The sequence below is a fragment of the Callospermophilus lateralis genome, chromosome 17 (assembly GCF_048772815.1).
Source record: "Callospermophilus lateralis isolate mCalLat2 chromosome 17, mCalLat2.hap1, whole genome shotgun sequence".
Taxonomy (NCBI): Eukaryota; Metazoa; Chordata; class Mammalia; order Rodentia; family Sciuridae; genus Callospermophilus; species Callospermophilus lateralis.
In genome coordinates, this window is record NC_135321.1 from 26,184,505 (window position 1) to 26,208,748 (window position 24,244).

The 24,244-nt window shown below is 48.0% G+C and overlaps 1 protein-coding gene across 3 annotated transcripts in view; it reads left to right on the forward strand.

Moving 5' to 3' along the window:
* Window positions 1-24,244, forward strand: part of St8sia5 (ST8 alpha-N-acetyl-neuraminide alpha-2,8-sialyltransferase 5) — a 66,487-nt gene that overhangs the window by 18,750 nt on the left and 23,493 nt on the right. For 2 of the 3 annotated variants that reach the window (XM_076837299.2, XM_076837301.2), the window contains one exon: window positions 10,145-10,252. The exons of the other annotated variant lie outside the window; for it this stretch is intronic. In XM_076837299.2, the coding sequence (XP_076693414.2) occupies window positions 10,145-10,252 (108 nt within the window). The remainder of the gene's footprint in view (window positions 1-10,144; window positions 10,253-24,244) is intronic. 3 annotated transcript variants of the gene reach the window in all.

Below are 24,244 nucleotides of genomic sequence, written 5' to 3' on the forward strand. Positions count from 1 at the left end.
TTTGGTATATTTTCTTTCAGACTTTTCCTGAAGCCTTTTTAAACAGAAATAAGATAATAGTGAACTTCTACATATATTCTCCTCCTTTTTTCTTCTTTGCTTAAAATTACCAATTTCCCCATGTCATTTAAAGCTTCTGCACACTATGATGTTGTGGTAGCTATAGGGCCACACATTGCATTGGTGGGTTGCATTTTTAAGCCTTGTTAAACCTTTTGATACATATTTCCAAATTCTCTTCCAGATAAGTGATTTCCAATGACAAGCCCTGATGTTAACATTACATATATTTTGTCATTTTGATAGGATTAAAAAAACCTATTAAGACTATTATTTTCATTTGCATGCCTCCAGTTACTAGAAGATTAAATCCACACCAAAATGCATTGGTGTTTATTTTTGGAAAAAGTGATAAATGCATTAGATTAAAAAACTACAAAAGAGTATGTGAATGGAAAGTAACACTCCTGGGGCTGGGATTGTGGCTCAGGGGTGGAGCGCTTGCCTCGCATGTGTGAGACCCTGGGTTCGATCCTTAGCACCACATACAAACATAAACAAGTGAAATAAAGGTGTTGTGTCCAACTACAACTAAAAAATATTTAAAAATTGGACAACCCAACCATATCCAACCATAACACTCCTTATCTTGTTATCAATCACCCCATTCTCTTTTCTTGAAGCAAACATTATGTTAAATGTTATCTAAATGGTTTATTATTAGATAGGAGCTTTCTTATACTTAACATTTGTATGTCTGCTTTTATGGGCTGATTCTATCCTTGGATTGAGGGTTATATTTGTCCATTTGTGTTATTGTAATGAATACCTAAGGCTGATAACTTTATTTAAAAAAAAAAAGAAAATGTGTATTTAGCTCACAATTCTGGGTTCAAGGACCCACCTCTGATGATGACTTTTGTTCAGCAGAGTGCTGAGGCAGCTCAGGAGTCACATTGTGAGTGACCAGGAGCACACATGTGTCTTCTTTGGGCTCTCACTCTCTCTTATAGAACCACCAGGATTTAATCATGTGGGTTCCAGCCTGATGACCTTATCCAATTCTAATCACCTCCTGAAGGCCCCACCTCTGAACACCAAAGTTGTCTCAAGTTTCCATCCTCTTAACCATTAAGTCCCATGTTTACGTTTCTGAGAATCATTTAAATGGAAACAGGTACACTAAAACAGGAAAAATTGGAAATCATAATCTAGAGATTATGCATATTAGTTAATATTGATATACTCATACCACAATTATATTATGTGATTATGTTAATATATGGTATAATTCTATATTACATATAATATTTAAGGGTTTTTGGGGTGGGGTACCAGGGATTGAACTCAGAGGCACTGAACCACTGAGCCACATCCCCAGCCCTATTTTGTATTTTATTTAGAGACAGGGTCTCGCTGAGTTGCTTAGGGCCTTGCCATTGCTGAGGCTGGCTTTGAACTCATGATTCAGCCTTCTGAGCTGCTGGGATTACAGGCATGCGCCACTGTGCCCGGCAATATTTAAGTTTTTATACATGTTCCACATCTGGGATGATGGGGCAAAATGGGCTAATGCCTTATGGTGGTAATTAAATAACACACAAGCTTGTGGGGGACAACCCAACCATATCCAGCTATAGCAAAGGTCATTCCTCTCCTTCCACAGGTGAGGAAACCCAGGCTCCAAGAGGTTAGTTGCCAGGAGTCCTGCTGCTAGTTGGTGGTGGGTGTGGCTCTTGGGCTTCCCATCTGGGAATCTCAGGAGGCAGCTGCAGGTGGGTGCATGACTGAGTGGCTCTGGAATGGCTTCCTGTCCAGAAACCTCTCTCTTGTCAAGCTGGTGCTGCTGCCTGAGATCCCACCAGAGGCTGTTCATCTGCCAGGATCCGTTGACTCCTCAATACCCTGAGGAGCCGGGTACTCTCCACTCTCCTTCTTTTCTTGTCCATTCACACCCACCCCTGGGTCTCCCAAGACACCCACTGTGCACAGGTGGTCATTGTCAATCAACAGTTACAAACAGGCTGTCAGTTATTAAGCACAATCGTGGTGTCTAATAGCATTGAAGAAGGCCATGTAGCATTGTGAGGGAAGGCCCCCATTCTTCTGAAAGTCTAAGTGACAAGTAAAAGTGTCAGATAGTCTAAGGCTAGAGATGGCCCCTGTGGCCCTTCAAGTCAGGCCCATTCCTGCCTGGTGGCTCTGGCTAGCACTGCTGGGATTATCCAATATGAGCCTGGGCTTCTGGGGTGGGAGAGTGCCCGGGGATACCTCTGTGCAGCCCTTCCCCCACCTGGGATGGTTGGACTCAGAAGCAGTCTGGTGCTTGTCCCAGCTGGGCCTCCTCCTCCCCCAGTTCCTTCCCCTGCCTGGGACTGATGGCCAAATGGCAGGGAAGACATGAAGACCAGAGGCCAGCTGGGAGGCAGCTGACCTGAAGGAAAAGACCATGGCTTCAGGCTGACCTCCAGAGCCTGCAGGAGCCCGAGGGAGGAGACCCTTGGAAGATTCTCCTGAGGAAGGGATTCAGTTTTCATTTTGTCCTGAGGCACCTGGCCAGCCTTTTGGTGACCTGGGCTGCATGCTGTGCCCTGCTGGGTGGAACATTCTGCATCCCCACGTCCTGGGCTCCACTGTCAGGGGTATGTTTTGCTTTTGGAGCATAGACGCCTGCAGTGCCCAGAGGCTTGAGCCCCACAGATCCTGCCTGTCTTGGCTCAGCATCCCTGGTGATTCCAGCACCTGAGTGGACCAGCCGACGCTTGGCTGGGCCCACCATGTGCAAGGTTGGTGCTCACCACTGAGCCACACTTCCAGCCTGCCATCACATGTGAAGGCAGACTGTGTCTGTGCCCATGCGCTGGGAGCGGAGAGCTATAGATATGCTATTCGCCTTGCTGTCCCCCATAAAATTGCCCCTCTGGCCTCCTCCAGGGTCACAAATTCATATTTAAAATCCATGACTTTGGGTCTTCAATCAGATGGGAGAGGCTCTCAGAGAAGACTTGGTGCAGCCTCTTCAATTTACAGTATTTACAGTACTCTCCACAGTGACATAGAAGCTCTGATGATTTTAAAAACACTGAATAATGCAGAAGTCCTTCAGCTTTTTGATTTGTTTGGTTGCCATATTGGGCCTCACACATGCTAAGCAAGTGTTCATCCACTAAGCTACACCCTCAGCTGTTTTTTTTAAATTTTCTTTTGAGGCAGGGTCTCACTAAGTTGCTAAGTCTGGCCTTGAACTTGAGATCCTCCTGCCTCAGCTTCTCAGTCATTGAGATCATAGGCATGTGTCAGGAAAGTATTCTTTTGTTGTTGCTTTGAAAGGGAATAGGGAACCTGGCACAGTGGCCCACATCTGTAAGTTGCTAACCTCAGCAACTTAGCAAGATCCTGTTTCAAAATAAAAAGGGTTGGGGATGTAGCTCAGTGATCAAGCACCTCTGGTTTAATCCCCAATACCAAAAAAAAAAAAAAAAAAAAAAAAAGAAAGAAAGAAAGAAAGAAAGAAAAGAAAGATAGACCATGGGAACATGGATGAGGCTAAAGAAGAGGAAGAAGCACAGGCCCTGGAGTTGGACTCCAGCTTGAATACTTTTTTAGCTTCCTATAATATAGCTGGGCAGGTTATGAATCTAATCTCCCTGAGCCTCAGTTTCCTAATCTGTGAATGGGGATAATAATAATATTTACCTCAAAGCTTTTGGGAGGATTGAAAATGACATATAAACCTGTCCCAGTGCTGAGGCATATGTTTTCTTAGCCACATATTTTCTTAATCCACTGGCATAAATTTTAATAAGTTAATGATTACAATTTTGGAGGACATTATTAATGGAAGTAATTCCATCTAATGGGCAATTCCTCTTGTTTTTAAATAGCATCTCTAAAACGTGATCTTGCTTTTTGCCCTGAAATTCCCTGTAGTTGACTTTGGGAAGGGTCAGATGGCGGGAGGATTCGTTGCTTTGAGATCAGGGGGTTACATTCCATGTCTGAGGGTTATGCAACAGGGGACGTGGATGACCCCGGTTGTCACCAACAACCACCACAACAGAGGAGAGATGAGCCCCAGTGAACCTATCCCAGATTTCATAATCAGGAAATCTAGACGGCAGCTATTTTAATTCTAATAGGCGTGTAACTTTAGGTGGCACCAGAAACTTTTCAGTGCCCGAGGCCTCGATATATCTGAATCCAGTCGTGAATAACTCAGTTTATGAAATTCTGTATGTGCTGTGTTTGTAGGTTTCAGACAGTGTTCAGTGTTGGCTAAACCTGTGAGGCGCAAAGACACTACAAGTCTGTCTAAGACCAAAAAGTTGCCTGTGGCCACTCTGGAGCTTGTTAGTGAACACGAGTTTAGAGAAAACACTTCATTTGCAAAAATTTTTCTAGGGTGTGGATGTAACTCAGTGGCAGAGTGTGCTGAGCATGCGTGAAACCCCCAGTCAATCCCCAGCATTGCAAAAAGCAGACAACAAAAATTATTTTAACACATTTTTAGAATGAAAAAGGTGGAATTCTAAAGAATATGGAGAACAATATAATAAACATTCATGTCATGATGTTGATAAGGTTCACATTCTGCCATGTTGATTTCAAATCTTTTCCTTCTTGTAAAATAAAACAACCCAAGGCAGAACATCAATAGCACCCCTCTTAGCACTTAATTTTGTCATGTTGTTTGCTAACGTTTTCACATGCATTTAGTTGTTTGCTCATATTTCGTGTATGCTAGCAGGTTCTTGTGTGTGTTGTTTTCACGTGTGTTAATATTTGTGTGTGTTTTAGTTTACTCATCTCTATTTTAAGGCAAACATTTTGAAAACAAGAGTTTGCTATCCTTTATTATTTGTCCCAGTGTCTAGGACAGTTTTTGGTGCATAGTGGATGCTCAATAATAGTTGTTGAGTCAATGAATAAGTGAATAAAACTTTTCTTTGTTAGCTGGATGTGGGAGCACATACCTATAATCTCAGCTAGTTGGTTAAATTCAAGGCCAGTCTGGGCATCTTAGCCAGATGCAGTTTCTAAATATAAAATTAGAAAAGCTGGGGATGTAGCTCAGTGAACTCCTGAGTTCAATCCCCAATACTGCAAAACAAAAACAAAACAAAACATTTCTCTTTGTTATCCTCTCTCATACCAATATGCACCTTCCTCATGGGAGTTTAATTAGCTAATAATAGACAATTCCTTCACTAGCTCAGGAATAGAATTTTAATTATATATTAGCTTTGAAAATGATGCAATCAAGTTTTTGAGATAAATAGAAAACATTGCGAAACTAAAAGAAGGATAAATTTCAACCATATTCGCTTTTTTTTTTTTGGTAGTGTTAGGGATCAAACCCAGGGCCTCCTGCATGCCACACAAATGCTCTACCACTGAACCCCATTTCCAGGCCCCTAGAAGAAACACATTTTAGCCTACAAAGATAAGTAGCTTTATGATGTAAAGCCTTATAAAAGTCATATGACTACTGCATACCTCTGGTGGCCTGTTTCTTTCGTTAATTTATAATGCACACCTTTCTGTGATGTTGCCCTGCCTGCTCATGATACCTGACTGCTGTCACCCAGGCAGCACTGTCTCCTGTACGTGGGAGAATGACAGTGTGGCTTGCTGACCTTTTGTACATTTCATGGGAAAATCTCTTGCTGGTCAGAGTATTATTTTTTTGTGTGAATAAAATTTTGTGAATTTTATTACATGTAAATTATATCTCACTGAAAGCAATTTGCCTAGACATTCTTTTTGAGAGTCTTTGACCTGAAACTCAAGAGGTACACATTCAAACATAGATGAAATAACATTTTTCTCTGCACATTAAAAATATAATTACAGTGATTTGATCTACATATTGAGTTTATCCAGAATTGCGTTGTCCATTATGGTAACCGTCAGTCACTTGGGTTTGTTCAAATGTAAATTAGTGAACAATAAAATAATAAAAGTTCTTCAACGGTATCAACTAATGTCAAGTGTTCAGGGCCTGCTACAGGAAGTTCTTTTGGACAGCCTTCATGTAAAATTTCTCACAAGGAAAGTGCTTTCTTTTTCAGGACAAAATGAGCTAAGATATTAATTTTCTGTTCTGTCCATCCCTTCACCAGATCCAGTGAGAGTATTTAGAAGTAGCATGAAAGTGTGGTGGTGGAAACTTACAGCTTTGAGCTCTTCATAAGTTTACAGAGACAAATGTGGTTCTTCTAGAGGGTTCTTGGTTCAAACAGGGTAGTTAGAGTAGGAAGGAACTATTGCTGTCCAGCAGTCTGTGTAGGTCTCTGGAGTTGTGATCTGATTAAATATCAAGGAATCTGCATGGAGGAAGAAGGAAGGGCAGATGTTAACTGATGTTTGCCTCAAACATCAGCCCTTGCTGTCTGTGAGTCTCAATTTTGTGACTTTATAGATAGGATTATTATTATTATTATTATTATTTGGTATCAGAAATTGAACTCAGAGGCACTCAACCACTGAGCCACATCTCCAGCCCTATTTTGTGTTTTATTTAGAGACAGGGTCTCACTGAATTGCTTAGGGCCTTCTTTTGCTGAGGCTGGCTTTGAATTCGAAATCCTCCTGCCTCAGCCTCCTGAGCCACTGGGATTACAGGTATGTGCCACATGCCTAGCTAGATAGGATTATCGATTACATGAAAATGACACATTTCATGTGAACTTTCCACAGTTAAACATAAACTCAGGGTGCAGGTAATTAAGAGCACTTTGTCTTTGGGACCTCTAGAGCAACTGATGTGAAGAGCTCAAGCACGCTGGTGGGCTGTCCTGACTTGTGAGCTAATGTCTTCTCTATTTGTAGTTTTTGTTTTTTGAATGTCTCAGGATATAACCACTAGCCATCGCCATATTTTTTGTGTCCATATGTTAGAGTTTTTACTAAAAATTGTTAGACAGTTGGGATGCAGTTGTTCTGCTCTAAAGAGACAAAAATGTGGTGGTGATGATTGATGATGATGATGACGATGATGATGATTGGTACCAGGGATTGAACTCAGGGGCACTTAACCACTGAGCCACATCTCCAGCCTTTTTTGGTATTTTATTTACAGACAGGGTCTCACTGAATTGCTTAGGGCCTTGATAAGTTGCTGAGGCTGGCTTTAAACTCGTGACCCTCCAGCCTCAGCCTTCTGAGCCAGTGGGATGACAGGTGTGCACCACCTTACCCGGCTCGATGATGATGATGATGATGATGATGATGATGATGATGATGGGGAAATCGTATGAAACATTAGTATGTAATTGGGAAACATTTGGATTAAACCTTTTGTGTGTTTTACTTCCATCCATTGCAGCTCTTGAAGTCCCAGGAAATGAGGGGCTCCCCTCAAGGATCTTCTCTTTGCTATGACGTGAGGTTGTCCCTGGGAAGGCCGGCATTTCTTGCGAGGCATTTTTCAAGCCGAGGGGTGTTTTCCATTTCTGTATGTGGTCATGCTTTAATGTGCGGTTTCAGAGGTCTCTGTTCGTAGAAGGCCAGCTCCACGGCTCTGTGTCTGAGGTGAGGCAGAGCATCATGGCGGAAGGTGTGTCCAAGAAAAGTACCTCAGGATGTGGCACCGCAAAGCGGAGAGAGAGCTGGTCACATTATTTTAAGAAGGCTGTGAGTTTCATGGCAGGCTCCTGGGCTGGGGAACTGATTTGTAAACCAGCTAATTTACAAAATCTAAGGTGGAAATATTATTTTCTCAGCCCATATATTCAGTCTAGTAAAAGTCTTAGGGAATAAAAGCTTTTTGAATAAGACAACCCTGGGTTTAAGTCTTAGGTTGGCCACTTGTTAGCCTTGTGATCTTGGCAAAGTTACTAAACCTCTCTGAGCTGCACGTTTCATCAGCTTCAATAAAGTTCATGAGACTTTTTGGATGGGTTGTTGAATTGAGATCCTGTATGTAAAGGGCCCAGTTCATAGTAAGTGTTCAACAAGTATCTCTAAACCAAACCTAGATAGTATCATCAAGCCTTAAAGTAATGAAGCTTAACCAGCAAATAAAGAAATGAATAACTATTGAATGAGACCAGAATGGAGTGCGGTTGTTTTCTGAATGGACAAAGTACCAGATGGGCATTCTGCTAGGCCTCTGGCCTCTGTGAGTTGTGCCTGTTCCTCTCCCAGGCTGATCTCCCTTCTGCTATGGAGACTGGAGAGGATGAGAAAGGAACGCACAACCAGTCAGCAGTGCATCAATTGAGCACTTTATGTGTGCAGTGCTCCCCTAGCAGCACCTGAAGGGGCGCCCTCAGCAGAGGGCCAGCAGGGAGGCTGGGTCAGCATGGACTTGGGAGGTGAGCTGGACTTGCAAGTAGAGGTGCTGGGCACCCAGGACGCCCAACTCCACGACACTTTTGGTCAAGGACTTTGGAGACGTCGAGACAGTTCCCTCCCTTGAAAGATGAGAGCAGAGACTGGGAGCAGCACTGAGACTTGCCTGAGGACATTGGGCATCAGTGGAGGTGACTCACTCCAGCTACCACCTGCGCCCCACGGCCTTGGTTGAGAGCCTGGTTATTATTAAGGGTTTTATTAAAAAAATCTTGTCTGCCCTTCAACTGTGAATTCCTTTTTTCTCTGAATTCCTTTTTTGGTTTTTTGTTTGTTTGGTCTTCTGGCTTTCAAGTTCAGACTTTCTCCACCTGCCAGTGTCCTTAGCAGCCAGTCCCTAGAAGGTCACTTGGAAGCTCTGCATTGCTATGCAACAAGAGCTCTCAGCCAGGGGCGTTTGGCAGTGTCTGGAGACATTTCTGGCTGTCATAACAGGAGAATTGGGGTGCAGTGCTACTGGCACCTGCAAGAGACCAGGATGTTGCCCACCCTACAGGCACAGGACATCCCCACCAAAGAGCTCTCCAGCCCCAGGTGTCCACAGGGCCAGGAGGGAAAGCCTGTCCCAGGGCTCTCAGATGGCACAGTCCCTTTTGTTCTTTGCTGTGTCCTTTAAGCCTCAGTTTCTTTTCTGAGAAATGCATCCCTGGCTAAACCAGAGGGGCAGGGTAAGTGGTCCCAGCATTCTGCAGAGTTGGTGGGCAGGCTTGCAAGTGCCCCCAGCTGTTTTCAGTGTAAGGTCTCCAAGGAGAACAGAACAGAGCTTCTCTGGGTCCTCTTGCTATGGGGGCACATGTGCTGCATCTGGGGTGGGCAGGTGGAGCATGAGTGGGCCTGGGAAGGAACCTGCAGGGTGGTGGTAGCAGGGGAGGGTCATCTAGCTGCCTTTAATGCCGTTCTATCTATCCACCTGCTGTGGGCCCCAGCCCCTCTCATGCCTGAGTCTTCCAGAATGTGCGCTACCAATAGATCCTCCTCTTTTGCCTGAGTGTCTGAACCTGGGGATTGAACCCAGGGGGCTCCGCTTCTGAGCTACATCCCCAGCCCTTCTTTATGTTTATTTTGAGACAGGATCTCACTAAGTTGCTGAGGCTGGCCTTGAACTTGTGATCCTCCAGCCTCATCACTCAAGTCTCTGGGATTACAGGCGTGTGCCGCCATACCTGGTTCAGCTCTACTTGTAGATAGTCAGGAGTGCATCCTCTCCACCTAAGTTCCTTACCATCTGCTTGTTGTCTTCTAAGATATTGTTGCTAGCCCTTCCATCACTCCTGTCCATGCCCAGGTCCTTATTATTGCTTTGCTGATATTTTTGCAGGTTTGGGGAAGTAGAGACACATGTGTTAAGTCTATCAGCTTAGCCCAGGAGCGACACCCTTATGCATTGGAAAACTGGCAATTTCATGAAAATCTTTGAAGCATATTTTGCCTCGCCAGGGGACAGAATACTGGCAACCAGAGCTCTTCCGTTTAAGTCTCTCGAGGCAGGAATCAAGGGATGGCACTATAGTAAAGGTAGAAGAGCCCTCTGACCTTGATCTCACTGAGCCTCAGTTTCCCTGTGTTGAAAATGTGTGGTCTCAGCCCTGCTGGGAAAGGGGAAGTGAGCAGTGGCTGCAGTAGAGCAGAGACGCTGGGTCATCCTCATGGTGGGAATCCTCGCCGTCATCTCCATCAAGTGCATGATCAAGGCGATGTGTTGCTTGGGCACAAGGACAGAACAAGCCTTGTTAGACAGGCTTAACCCAACAAGTGAGTGTGTGTACCGACTGCCTCATTTTCTTGCCAGAGGCCTCCAGTTTGGTTGGCAGAGTGGTGACCAGCTGGCCAATTGGACGGGGCTCTTTAATGTCACCGACAACCCAGCAGTGCAGAGCAGCAGTGACTCCAGTTCCAGGTACAGACCCTGACAAATGGCCAGGGAGGGGGGAGCCCATCCTGTGGGGACCCTGGATTCTGTGCCCCATGGTCCACCCCCAGAGCTGCCTTCTGGGGAGGGGCAGCTTGGTCAGCTGGCTCATAGCAAGATCATTTGGGGATCCTCCTGTCTCGTTACCCCAGGGGTGAGTGGATGTGAAGGCTGAGGAGTAGGACCCATGCCCAACAACGTAGGGACTCATTGGCCCTGGGGTATCTGGGTCTCAAGCCTCCATCTGAGGATGTTGGCAGGGTGTGTGGCATCAGGGGTGGGTGTTGGGCTAGGGTCCCCTGCTTCTCTGAAGTCCTCTGCCTGGGCACAAATGGGCTGCCCTTGGCTGGGCAGAGACACTTCAGGGCAGTGCTGAACTGTGACGTCCGTGCTGTTATGAGGTGTTTCCTCTTGATCTCAGTGTTAGGAGCTCATATCAGTAACCGAGGGCACTCTGCAGACTCAGGAGCGGAAGCTCAGCAAGATTGTTGAGCAAGTGCAGATGGAACGTCCTCGGGTGGGCACAGTCCTTGCAGGGAGGGATTGTGGGGGATTTCCTGAGGAGGTAGGATGCTCTCTCTGCTGAGAGCTGGGTGTGGCTGGAACCTGCCAGCTAAATGCTTCCAGGGGCCGATGGAGGTGTTTGGTTCTTTGGTTCTTGTATTCCTAAGTACAGGCTCTCAGAGCCACTGCCCTGGGAAGAGGCCTGAGTTTTCCACACAGTTAATTTTGATGCCCAAACATGAAATTGACCCTGCAGAAGTTGAGTTTTTTGGAGATCCCTGGTAGGTATGCGTTTGTTCAATGCTTTGAACAAGTAAAGGTGTGGTGGCAATGTCAGAAACCAGGCAGGCAGATGCCCACAGGCAGGACTGAGGTGTGGGGACGCCATGGCGAGGGCTCCTGGGTCTGATGCTGGCTTCTTGGGACCATGGTTCTTCCTGTGTATGGCCAGCTGCGTGACCCTTGGGATGTCACAGGGAGGGTGAATAGTCCATAGTTGTCCTTGAAATGTTGAGCTTGCACACTGGCCCGTCTGCCGTGTGTTCTGCCTGCAGAGATGGACAGTGGCCTGGGGAAGTGAGCGGCTGTCCATCTTCCGGGGGAGCCGCCTGGGAGAGGCTTGAGAGGCCTTGGCTGGAAATGCTGGAATGAGCAGGAAGCTCAGGCCCCTGGGAGGCTGTTTCTGGACAGATGTCCCCAGTCAGTGGCTGAAGTCATTGAATGAACTCTGTCCCTAACTTCTCCTGGGCCAGTATCCTCCTTCCCCTCCTCCTCTGTATCAACTCGCTCCCCTGCTCCCTGTCTCTGTACCCATCATCTGTTCTTGGCCCGTCTTTCATTTTCTTTCCCTTTGTCATCTCCCCTCTTCTTTATTTTTTCTTCGTCTCTTTCTGTCTCAAGGACTCAGGTCAGTCTCCCCTTTCCTAAACACTGGGATCCCTCAGGGGCGGTGATACCATTGTCCCCTGTCAGTTGGGTTTTGGAATTCAAGTGCCCTTTATCCAAGGTCATGACCAGCTGAGTTGACTTCCTTTTGAAGAACAGCCACTTAACCAAGAATTCCCTTAGCTGTAGAATAAATGTCATCCCAAGTTTCCCTGGGACAGTTCCAATTCCAATCTCAGTTTCTAGTTAACCCCCAAAGTCCCCACGTATAGGAAGGACTGCAGCATGCTCAGCTCTCCTGTGAGACATGGTGGATCATGTCATTAAAAACTGAGCTGGTAGTGCCTCAATTCACAATAACTAAGCTATGGAACCAACCTTGGTGCCCTTCATGAGATGAATGGATAAAGAAAATGTGGTACATTTACACAATGGAATATTACTCAGCATTAAAAGAGAATAAAGTTATGGCATTTGCAGGGAAATGGATGGAACTGGAGACTACCATGCTAAGTGAAATAAGCCAATCCCCCCAAATCAAAGGCCAAATGTTCTCTCTGATATGCTGATGCTAATACACATTAAAGGGAAGAATAGAAGTTCATTGGATTAAACAGAGGGGAATGAAGGGAAGGGAGGGAAGATGGGAATAGGAAAGAGAGTAGAATGAATTGGACATAACTTTTCTGTGTTCGTATATGAGTACATGACCAGTGTAACTCCACATCATGTTTCATTACAAGAGTGAGAAGTTATACTCCATCTATGTACAGTATGACAAAATACACTCTATTGTCATGTACAACTATAAAGAACAAATTAAACAAAGCATGGGGGGCTGGGGTTGTGGCTCTGTGATAGAGCGCTTGCCTAGTATGTGTGAGGCACTGGGTTCCATCCTCAGCACCACATAAAAGTAAATAAAATAAAGGTATTGTGTTCATCTACAATAAAAAAAAAAAAAAAGAATAAAAGAAAAAAAAAATAAACTGAGCCGGATGTGGGAGATTTTTTTCCCCCTTGGTGAGCAAGCAGCTTGTTCTTCTTTAAAATGGGTCGCTTAGCTCCTGGCAGCCAATCAGCAGGGCCGGGGGAGGACCTAAGCAGGACACAGTGTACAGCATCCTGATGAGCGGCCCTCCGCGTCTGGAGCGGGGAATGCTCTCCGTGGCATTATCCAGCTATTGAATAATTCAGTGCCTGCCATATTTTGCTATCTATAGTTGTGTAGTGTGTCGATGTGTGGGACAACCTGTTATCATTTATTATTAACAGGGTTGGAAAGGAAGTCAGGATCTACCAAATATAACCAGGGGAAAAAGAGGGGCAGAAAAGCAAAGGATTAATGTACTGTATGCTCAAGCAGGAGCCACAGAAGGAACCAGTCCAAACGACCAGTCTGGAAGACTCCAAACAGGACCACAAAGAAAATCCAGACTGTGCTCAAAAAGGCCCTGGTCAGATCTTCTCACTGGATACATGCTGGGGAGGTCCAGGCGGAACTAGAAAGTGTGTGAGTTATAAAATCACATGAACATACGGCTTGATGAAGTTCAAGTCTAAGTCTATGAACTATTCTCCACTAAGCAGCCTCAGGGGAACTGTTTTAATGAGCAGATAGGAATGCTTTTTAATCAGCGTGTGTTTTATTTAAATGAGTACTTTGAATAAGTAGGAAGGTCTTTCTTGTCTTGTTTAAATTATGAGCTACTGGTTCCATGTCCCCAGCTCGATACTGATTTTGCTTCTTTGAGTTCTCAGCACCTTCTATGGTGTCTACTCGGTGCTCAGTGTTAATTGAATAAAAGAACAAAGTATGCAGAGAAGTGGTGAAGGTTATTGGTAAGATTGCAAACTTCAACTTCGGTGCTCCCAAATCTTCCCTTAGAGATTTATTCCTTTGGATTCAACCTTGCTGTCTCCTCGAATGGTCTTGGGAAAGTCACCCCCAGAAAGGGGGAAGCACTTTGGATGCATAAACTCAGTCACAGGTTGGAATTACCAGAGCATTTTCTCTTGGGAAGAGCAGATGATAGGGCAGCCTGAGTGTTCTGAGCCCCAGGGTAGAAAACGGGGAGACTGAAAGTTGTAAAGAAAGTAGAAAGGAAGCTGGGCATGGTGATGCATGCCTATAATCACAGCAACTCAGGAGGCTGAGGCAGGAGGATCATAGTGAGACCCTGTCTTTAAATTAAAATAAAAGGGCTGGGGATGTAGCTCAGTGGTAGAGTGCCCTGAGTTCAATCCCCTACGCAAAAACAAAAACAAAAATATAAGCAAAAAAGGAGGCAAGAAGGCGGTGGATTGTTTACTTCGGTGATGACTGAGAACCACCACCCCCAACACCTCCCCGCAGGCATTTTTGGGAGGAGAGGCCCAGTACTCGTCCTACTGGGCCAGCTCTGCACCCTGGTCCCTGCTCCACACCCTGGTCCTGTCTTCCTGCCAATATGCACCTCCTGCCCCACCTCCTCCTGCAAGCCCTCTGTGATGGCCCAGCCCGCCTGAGCCCTTTCACTCTACTTTCTGTGAGATGTGTCTGCTTTCAGGGCAGTGTCTGTCATTACACAGGGACAACTCTCCCACAAGTATGAGGTGCCTTTCCGTGTTTGTTGAGGCATCTGCAAATCCCTAGGAGCCTCTCCCCTTGGAGACCTGGCTGCACCATCTGTGCATGTATCCCCAGGGCCCTCCCGATGCTCAGCCCCAGGTGCAGCCCACTGGCAGCCTGGTGGGCTGGCCTCTTCGGTGCCTTTTCCCTGGCTGCACACCAGCCTTGGTCCTCCGGCCTTTCCACTGGGACATGACGGCCAGGGGAGGAGAGGAGAAGCAAGCCAAGGGAGCCTTCCCACTGAGTCTGGAGCAGAACTGGTGGGTGGCCTGTGGCTGGGACTCCCTTCTCCCTGTACTGCTAGGCTTCTGGGTTGGAGGGTGGAGTATAGCTCCAGCCCCAGGAAAAAAGAGAAGCCCCTGACCCATAACAGAGAGAGCCATCCCTGCAGAAGAGTGAGCCGAGTGAGCGTGGAGGAGGTTGCCTTCTGTGTGTCTTGCAAGTCCCGTATGTCATGGGGTTTGGAATTGTCATATTTTAGAGCACCTTATTATGCTGTAGTGAATTGTTCCCTAATTGTTTCAAGACAGTGTATAATTAGATAATAAATTATGTGGCATAGTGGGCGAGCGTTCTTGGAACCTAGGTGGAAATCAAGATGCTTTGGTGAGGAAGCAAGACTCGGCTGAGCCCTTGAGGGTCAGCATGCAGCCTGGTGTCATGAGGCTGATGGTGAGCCAGGCGCTTGCTGGGAGCCTTCTGTGCATTGTCACATTTAATCCTCACCCTCCAGCCTTTGAGATGGGCACTCCCACCATCCCCACATCATAGGTGAGGAAACGGAGTCATGGAAAGGTGACATTACCTCTGGGGGGTGGGTGGTCCAGGCAGAGCACACGGGTGTGGTGTGACTCTGAAGTCCCAGCTCCTGGGCTGCGGACAGGTCATCCATGCTGGGGTGAGTGCCGCTTGCCTTCCCTTTTCAAGATCTCTCTTCCCTTCTGTTCTTGTCCTCAGCTCCTGGCAGTGAGACAGAACAAAAAGGCCTTGAATAAAAAAGGACGTGAGTGGGTCATTGCTCTGCGCATTTCCTCTCATCCTTGGGCTGCTGCAGTGGCTTTGGGCATGATGCTCCTGATTCTCTCGCTGCCCCTTCCTAGCTCTCCCCACCTTTTCTCCTCTGGGGCCTCCTCCCTTCCCCTCACCCTCTGGGGTTCTCTCTGGGAGACTCCAATCCCTGAACTCAGTACTTTCCTGACAGCTGCTCCCAAAAGATGCTTCCTTCCCTTTGCCTTCAACTAGGGATTCTGCACTTCAAAAAGAAGCCCTTGGGATGCTGTGAAATGTCAGGTGTTGCAGTGACGTGGGTGCAGGATGGCTTAGGGTGAGCCTTTCTGGTCAGTTTCCCCTTTTGTGGTAAAGGAAGGGGGAAGTGGGAAGGTGGCTGGTGGAGCTCTTGAGCTCCATCCAGCTGGCAAGAATTTGGAGAGTCAGGTTAGCAAAATCTTCTAGTGTGGGTGCTGTTGAAACAAACAAAACAAAAATGGTTCCATACTTTTAACCGACTTTTTTAAAAAAAGCACTTATTTTGGAGGTCATGCAGCTATGAAATATATTATTAGCCTCCCCTGCTGTAGAGAGCTGCTCTGACGAGTAGGTCGTAATGATGTTGGTTGCATGAGTTACTTTTAAGAGACTTGAAGACTGATTCTCGCAAAACCACCATCTCTTCTCTTGGGCCTGTGCAGGTGTTCCATAGGTGATCTCTTGACATTAGGAAGCCAGAACCCCTCAGATCATGGGAACACCATTTTCTGAACATGCATCTGTTGAAGAACCGTGAAGGTCGTGTGTGCACAGACCCCTTGTGACTTTACCTCTTATTGCTTTACATCACACTGCTTCTTTATCCCATAAAAATCTAGTGAGGAGGGTGGAGCATCATCCTCACCCCAACCCCTCCTGACCCGGGTCAGCTCCCCACACTCCTCCCTTTAGCCGCCATGACCACATCTCCCTCCTCCCTTGCCTCACAGACCCTGTACTTCCTTCCTCTTTGCTGTCTTCCAGAAGTTCATTCCAGTCCCTGGCAAAGGTAGGAGGCCTTGCGAAGCAGTGAGGATGGAAGGAAATGGAGAATAGGAAGAAAAGGGGCTGGAGTTGGGCAGAGAAGACCCAGCATCTACCTGGTAATCAGATGGGGGACACTTGCAAGTGTTCCCTAGAAGCTAGAAGTTCTAGAAGCATCTAGAGGCTCTATGTAGCTACGCATAGCCCTGCATCTTCCTTAATCCATGGCTACCAAGACTGTGCTGGGATTATAGGTGATGGGGAATCAGGAGCAGGCAGAGACGGGTCTCCACACAGGACCCTGGTCAGAATGTGCTCCATGTGTCGAAGGTAAACCTTCCCTCCCTGATGCTCAGCTGGCTCTTGGGTCTGCCCTTTAGAGCCTTGAAGAACAAGTTAAGTCCATCCCTTCCTCCTCCTCCACATCGATCACCTCCTGTCCCCTCCACTCCCCCAGGACCCAGCTCTACCCCCCTTGGTTTTCCTCACTGCGACTTCACGGTCAGCATCATGGCAGCTGCCTGGCCTCGGCTCCTGCCCACAGAGTGTACCTGCCCTTGTCAAGACCACTGGTGGCCCCCTAGTTGTCTCACTGGTCTTGCCCTCCCTCCCTCCTGGACCCCATCAGCTCTGGATGGACTTGCCCTTCTGGCCCCGGGGGGCGCTTTCTGCTCGGAGCATCCTTGTCTGGGTTTTCCTCCCACCTGCCCTCCTTCCTCCTTCTCTACCACCGTGGGCTGACCTCAGGCCTGCCCTGGGCCCTCTTGTTCATTCTGTCTACTCGCTCTCCCCGACCTCTCAAGGAGTCCTTGTCCTTTGACTCAGGAACGCGTATCTCCAGCCCCATCCTCTACTCCGGGCCACAGGTGTGCGTATCTGACTTCCTACCTGTGGTCTCCCCTCGGATGTCTGAGTCACGACGACTTCACATGGCCCACTCCCCTTTCCATTCACACCCTAAAACTTTCCTCTCCCCTCCCATAAATGGCTCCATCCCCCACCTAGTTGTTCAAGCTAAAGTTCTTGGTTACCATAGACCCCCCACCCCCCGACTTGCTGAATCTTAGCCATCAGCACATCCCACCAGTCCAGTCCCTCAGCTGCCTGCTAGGCCTGTCTCTTCCCCCACCTGCTCAGCCTCTGGGAACAGCGTCAGGTCCCCCACTCTGCACCGTTTCCTTTCCTCCTTCCCAAGACCCTTGTCAGCCAGCGTGACCTTTTAAATCAGATGTTGGTGTTCCCTGTTTGAATGCTCTGAGCACCGCGATGCGGGGTGGCCCACAGGCCCAGTGTGTCCCAGGCCTGCTGCCTTCTGACCCCCCACCCCTCTTCCCACCACACTGGCTGCTGGTGGGCCTGCAGCTGGCCACCTCTGGCTGTCCTCAGAGCATCTGTGTTCACTCACTGTTCCCTCTCTGGGAAGTTCTTCCCACACATCTGCATAGGGCTCCACCCCCCTTGCATTATGTCCCCTGTCCAAGGAGACCTTCCTTGACCGGCCTCAGGTGTCCTCTGTCTCCTACCCTGGCATTTATTATTTATTTATTTATTTTGATAGATTCCATCGTTGCTGTCACTCTGTTATAAATATCTGATCCTCACCCCTTGGCAGTGTCCAGGAGGGAGCGGTTTTGCCTGTCTAGATCATCACTGGGTTCTGCCTAAAACCGTGCCTGGACTTAGTAGCGTTTCCGTGAACCTTCAGTGGGTGGAAGAGAAGAGCAACTCCCGGCCTGTGGAGGGGCACCGACGGGCCATGGAGGAATGGCTTGTCGTTCAGCGTAAGGAGGGCTGGGGGAGAAGCGACCAGTAGGAAGCCAGCCAACTTCCTACTCTGAGGGATGAGTAGGAAGACGCTAAAGTTCTAGACAGAGAAACCAGCCTGGGTGAGACAGGAAGACCAAGTCAGGTCCCTGCCCTGCGGAGGAGATGAAGAGGAGTCTGTGAGGCTGTGGCTCTTGGCTTTGGCACTAGAGGAGGGTCACAGCCCACTAGGAACATTAGGGACACTGACCAGTGCTGACGTAGACACACTGAATGTCCCAGGCTCTTGAGCTGAATTTTATAGAGGGGAGCTTTCAGGCCTTCCTGGTCTGGCCTGAGAAATAAGATCACTGCCTCCATCAGTACCTTTGCAGGGGATGAGCTGCAGAACCTCTGGCTGGGGGGAAGGAGGGGTGAGTCTGGGTGTCTGGCTTTGCCCCACCACGTGCCAGAAATGACAGCCCAGGCTTGGTGGAAGGTACCCACGGGAGCAGATTGACCTCAGCACTGCTGGGGCTACACTAGAGCGTCAGGCCTTTTGCTTTTAGACCTTGATGTCTCAAATTCCTGGGGACAGATGAGGGATTGTGGCCCAGAGAGGGCAGGGGAAGCCTGAGGCTGCCAAGCAGGGCCACGGTCCAGCCAGGGTCCCAGCCAGGGCTCTTCACTGCCACTGTGGTGTCTCCTGCTGGATTCTTTCTGGACTGTCTGAGAAGACGCCTGGAATTGCCGGGCTGCTGTCTTCCGGCTCTGGTTTCTGAGCATTTGCTGATGGGTAGTGTACCAGCTCCAGCCGGCAGCTGTTCTGGCTCTAGAAATAGCACTGAGCCCTCTGAAGGGCTATTATCCCTGGGAGGGGGAGGGGGCTGTATGCTGAGAAAACCCCGAGAGAACTGTGCTGTCGGAGTCAGGGAGAGGGGCACATTGAAGTCATTAAGACCCAGGATTCCGAGATCTCATGAACCTGAGGTTTCTTTTCTAGTGCCACCATTTATTACCTGAAGGATCTTGGGCAAGTTGCACTAGCCCTTGCAGCCTGAGTTTCTGGTATAAACTGGAGGAAATAATACCTGCCTCATGGGGATGTTGGGAGAATGAAATGAACAAGGTTGAAGTCCAGGATCAGGCTGTTTCATACCGTTACTCAGGATGGGCACGGCACAAAGACTCCCAATCAAGGAGTCAGGTTGGGCTGAAATCAACTCATTTTCACTTGACCAGCCAGCCACATGCCTTAATCTAGAGAAAAGGGTGCTTTCTTCCAGATTTGCCCAAAGGGGCCACGTGAGCTAGTTAGTGGTGATCCTACCAGTGTGAAATAAACTACTCTCAGCTTCTTTAAGACTCTGCCCCAGGCTGAAAGGAGCCCAGGGATTCAGACTGCTGGGTAGCTTCCCTGCTCCTGGGGTTGGGGGAGAGGCCTAGCAGCCCTCTTCTATGACACAGGGATGGCCCTGGCTCCTGTGCTCTGTGGAGGGTCTGTGAGTTAGGCGGAGGTGTTCTAGAAAGCTGAATGTGTACGTCTCATCTGTACCAGTCAGTGGTCGCTGGCCCAGAGTATTGTGACCTCCAAGGATGAAGACATCTCATCAGGCTAGCAGAGGAGACCATGGGGCAGGCTTGTGGGGAAGGGCTGGTGGGAATACAGGGCCAGGCTCTTTGTGGGCTGGAGCCCAAGTTTGAGTGTGATGAGGGGACTCATGTCCAGGGCCACCTGGAGCCCTTCTGTAGGCCTTCACATTTGGCTTCTCACCTGGTGGAGGCTGTCATCTGTAGACTAGGCAGCCAGGGCTGCACAGGGACAGGGACAGGGTGACTGTGGCCTAGCACCAGCATCAGATTTGGCTACTGGAAGCCAAATGCCATTGTTGCGGAGCTGGGCTCCCTCTAAAGCAGACAGTAGAACTGCGGGAGACGCATAGGTGATGCTGGGTCCCCTCCCCTTTGAGCTGGGTGGAGGTGGCTTTGCATAACTGAGAGGAGAGAATGTGATTCACTGTCTTGCGTGTAGTGTTGAAGGTTGGAGAGATCCCCCCTCTCTCGGACTCCTCACAGGCCAAAGGAAAGCTTGAGACGTTCAGAGAGAGGCCCATGACTTAAAAGCAAAGACCATCTATTAGTGCTTTCTGATTGTAAAAAAAATCATAACCCAGAAATTTATAAAAATATGGAAAAGCATTTTTACAAGAAACCCCATCACCGTCCTACCGTGGTTCTTCTGGCTTGGTCACCCCCAGTGGCATGTGTGATTTATTTTGGAGACGACAGTGCTGTACCTTGCATTTTGCACTCAACACTATCATGTGAGCATCTTCCCATGTCAGCACACAAATCCCCCTGAGTGTGCATGGTCTCCTGAGTCTCCATGGTGCTCTCTATCCGGGCCACACGGGGGGTTGCCTGGCTTCATTCAGACCCCATCCTCGGGCATCCTAGCAGAGGCAGAAGTTCAGCTGACCCAGCGTGGCAGTACTTCTCTGAATAATTTCTTTGGCTCTGGGGTGTTGGGGCTGTCCCTAGTTTTGTGTTTCCCAAATCAGTCATCTTTAGACACCAAGCGGATAGTACACCCCACAGTGGGGAAGCCCAGGGGAACAGAGAGGGAAGGAGCTGGTCTCCCTTTTCCAGATGGGAGGAGCGAGGCTTCAGACCCAGACAGGGAGCAGCGTTGATGACTTGGCTGAGGTACCACATAGAGAGTTTTCAGGGGACCTGTCATTGCATTGGTCCACTGGGGTAAGATGCAGATACAGAAATGACTCATGAGGGAAGGGGTTTTAAGCCACAAGCAGGACTGCCTGGGAAGCCCGAAGGCCAGTCAGGAAGCAGAGGAAGCACAGCGTAAATGCAGGCAGGAGCCTTCCAGCTGCAGGAACTGGCGAGGCAAAGTTTGTAGGCTTAGGATTGGCTCGTTTGAATAATATCTTTAGCTCTGGGGTGTTGGGGCTGTCCCTAGTTGCCCTGTACCTGGCCCTGGGGTGATTGGAGCAGGGGACTAGTGGTCCAGGTTGTGGAAGTCCCCCGGAGGAGGTGGCTGGGGCCGGGCTGAGCGTGGGTTGGCTTGCATATGAAAGGTACACTGTGGACTCTAGGTTTGTTACTGTCTCTAGGAACTGACCATCCCTGGCAAGACCCCAGGGTCAAAGCATTGGAAACCCATGGTTAATGCATGGAGTCTGCAGCAGAGACAGGGTGATCAAGGACGTCCCCAAGCCCAGGCAGAACTTGGCATGAGCTTCATCCGCAGGGTGGCAGGGGGAGGTTTACTAATCTTGGCAGAAGGGAGTGTTGCCAGAGCAGATGGTAGAGAAGCTTCCTGAGTTATTCATCCCTGACTCAGCTCTGCCGTCAACCTGCCGAGGGACTGGAAGCGAGTCTCTGGCTTCCTGGGCCTCCCTGTGGCATCTGCTGGCAGCACTTGCCCTTTAGTGGCAGGAGAAAGGGGACAGCACATGTGAGCATTTCTTGGCACTTCTTGAAAGCCAGTCCCTCCCAGAAATGCTCCCCAGTGTCTTATCTCAGCTCTGCTGCTCGTGTCCGGCACTGTCTTTGCTGATTTTTCAAATGAGGAAACTGAGGCTCGGGGAAGGCACAGGACTGATGTTAGCTCGCTTAGTTGGGTGCCAGGGCTGTGGCGATCTTAGTGTCATCGTTTGGGCTGCTGTAACAAAATGCCATAGACTAGGTGGCTTATAGACCACAGAAGCTAACTCCTCACAGTTGTGGAGGCTGAAAGTCCAAGATTCAGGTGAGGGCCTACTTCCTGGTTCTTAGGCAATACCTTGTCACCTTGTTCTCACCTGATGGAAGGGGAAAAGTTCTACCTTGGGCCTCTTTTATAAGGACAGTAGCTCCAGTCATGAGGCCTCTGCTCCCCTCACCTCCCAAAGGGCTTACCTTCTAAAACCATCATCTTGGGGGACAGAAACATTCAGACCATAGCAGTGGCTAATGAGGGATGGAAGTCCAGTTCTTAAAGCTTCCCCACCTAAGAGCCACCAGACATATGGCACAAGACTGGAGTCATTCTACTGGCTGATTTGGTATATGAGTGATATTGGGGATTCAAGAGAAATGGGGACCCGGTGGGGGCTGGGTGAAAGGAGGCAGGGCAGCGTTCTGGAGGATACGGGAAGCTGGCTGGTCAGAGGGAAGATGTTGTCTAGTTCAAACAGATTGCTTTAGGGAGAAGACACAGAGAGGGGAGGTGATTTGCCCAAAGTCACACAGCTGGCTTGCAGCCACAGCGGAGATGTGTCTGCAAATCTCCCAGCTCCCTGAGGATTCTAGAATGAGTCTCCTAATTATCTCCAGCATCATTTGCATCTAGAGCTTTTCTTAGCAGCAGGCGGGGATCATGGTTCCAAAGGCTTAGTGACACCGGCTCTGGTTGCAAAAGACGGTGCTTGTGATAAGACACCAGACCTCACTTACTGCTGTGTGCCTGGAAAACTACTTGAGACAGAACCAAGGTCATGGACTGGCTTGGTGGCCCCGGGTTGACCCCTTGTTCTCAGTTGCAGACAACAGAATCCATGTCAGCTAGTTAAAGGAGAAAGGGATTTATTAAGGGGACAGCTGGCTCCAAATCTTTGAGAAAACTGAAAAATGGTTCACTTCCAGGAATGGAAAACTGCATTATAACAAGGGGCCATCATGAAAACTGCTGCCCCTGATAAAATCACAAAGGTGCTGCCACTGCTGCAGTTTCCAAGAGCCATGCCACCTGGACCGCATTCTCCACCAACAAAACCATGCCTTGCAACTCTCCATCTTCTCCTGTAACAGCTCTGAAAAAGGTCTTGTGCAAATGCTTCTGATTGGTTGAACCTAAATTGCACTGCAAAGGAGTCTGGGAAATGTAGTCTTTAGCTTTCCTGCCTCTGTAGTACAGGAGGTAGAGAGAGAAATAAAGATATAGTCCTTGTGTTTGAGAGACTTGGCGTTTGGAAGAATCATGGTATTAAAAAAAAAATTGCAATACAATGTTATTTGCTCTAATTTAGAGACAGTAGACTGGGAGCCCATGGGTCAGAGTAAGAGAAGGCTTCCTGAAAGTATGAGAATTTGAGCTAGGTGCGGAAGAATCAGTATGAATTTGCCAGTTGAGAAATACAGAGAAGGGAGTTCTAAAACACAAGAGAACCAGAGAGGAAAAGGTGAGTTTGATATAGACCCTGTGGTGGCTGTGACCTGTCTGGAGCCAGCTGGTACTGAAAAAGCTCAACTCCTCTGCAGGTGGCCCTTGGCCAAGCCCCAGGCCTTCCCTGCACCTAACATTGTGACCTGGGCCTCTGTTTAGCCTCAGTCCCTAGTTCTTATTAGCTCTTTTTTTTTTTTGGTACTGAGGATTGAACCCAAGGGTGCTTAACCACTGAGCCACATCCTCAGCCCTTTTTTGTATTTTATTTAGAAACAGGGTCTTGTTGAATTGCTTAGGGTCTCACTAAGTTGCTAAGCCTGGCTTTGAACTCATGATCCTCCTGCCTCAGCCTCCTGAGCCACTGGGATTACAGGTGTGTGCCACCTTTCCCAGCTCTAGTTCTTATTAGCTCATAAGAACAAGCAGCCAATTTGTTGTATAAAATATTTTTATATTAAAAATATCATTTAACATTACTTAAGGGCTGGGGATGTGGTTCAAGTGGTAGCATGCTCGCCTGGCATGCGCGAGGCACTGGGTTCGATCCTCAGCACCACATAAAAATAAAATAAAGATATTGTGTCCACCTAAACAAACTAAAAAAAAAAAAATAATTAAAAAACCCCCCCAAAACAATCCTCAAATATGTAATTATGTTACTGAAATTAACTATTAGAGTATATTAAAATTAAGAATATATGAATAAAACTTTTAAAATATTCAATACGGAAATTATATTTTTAAATTATTTAAAACACAAATATTTTAAAAAGAAGTCACTATGTCAGGTAAAATGTTTTGGGATTTCCAAGGCAGCCTGTCCATGTTTGTACATGGCAGTTCTGTGTGTAAGGGGACACGTGGAGTGACAGCCACCCTGTGCTGGGAGGTGCTGGGACTTGCTGGAGGGAGGCTTACATTTCTGTCCCTGGTCCTGGCCCTGCAACAGCCCTGGGTGCCTCTTTTACTTTTGGTTCTTGAGGGCTCCCTGTCATGAGGCCACTGTCCCCACATTTATGTGGTGTGGCTCTGCAGGATCTGGATTGGTGTCAAGGCTATGCTG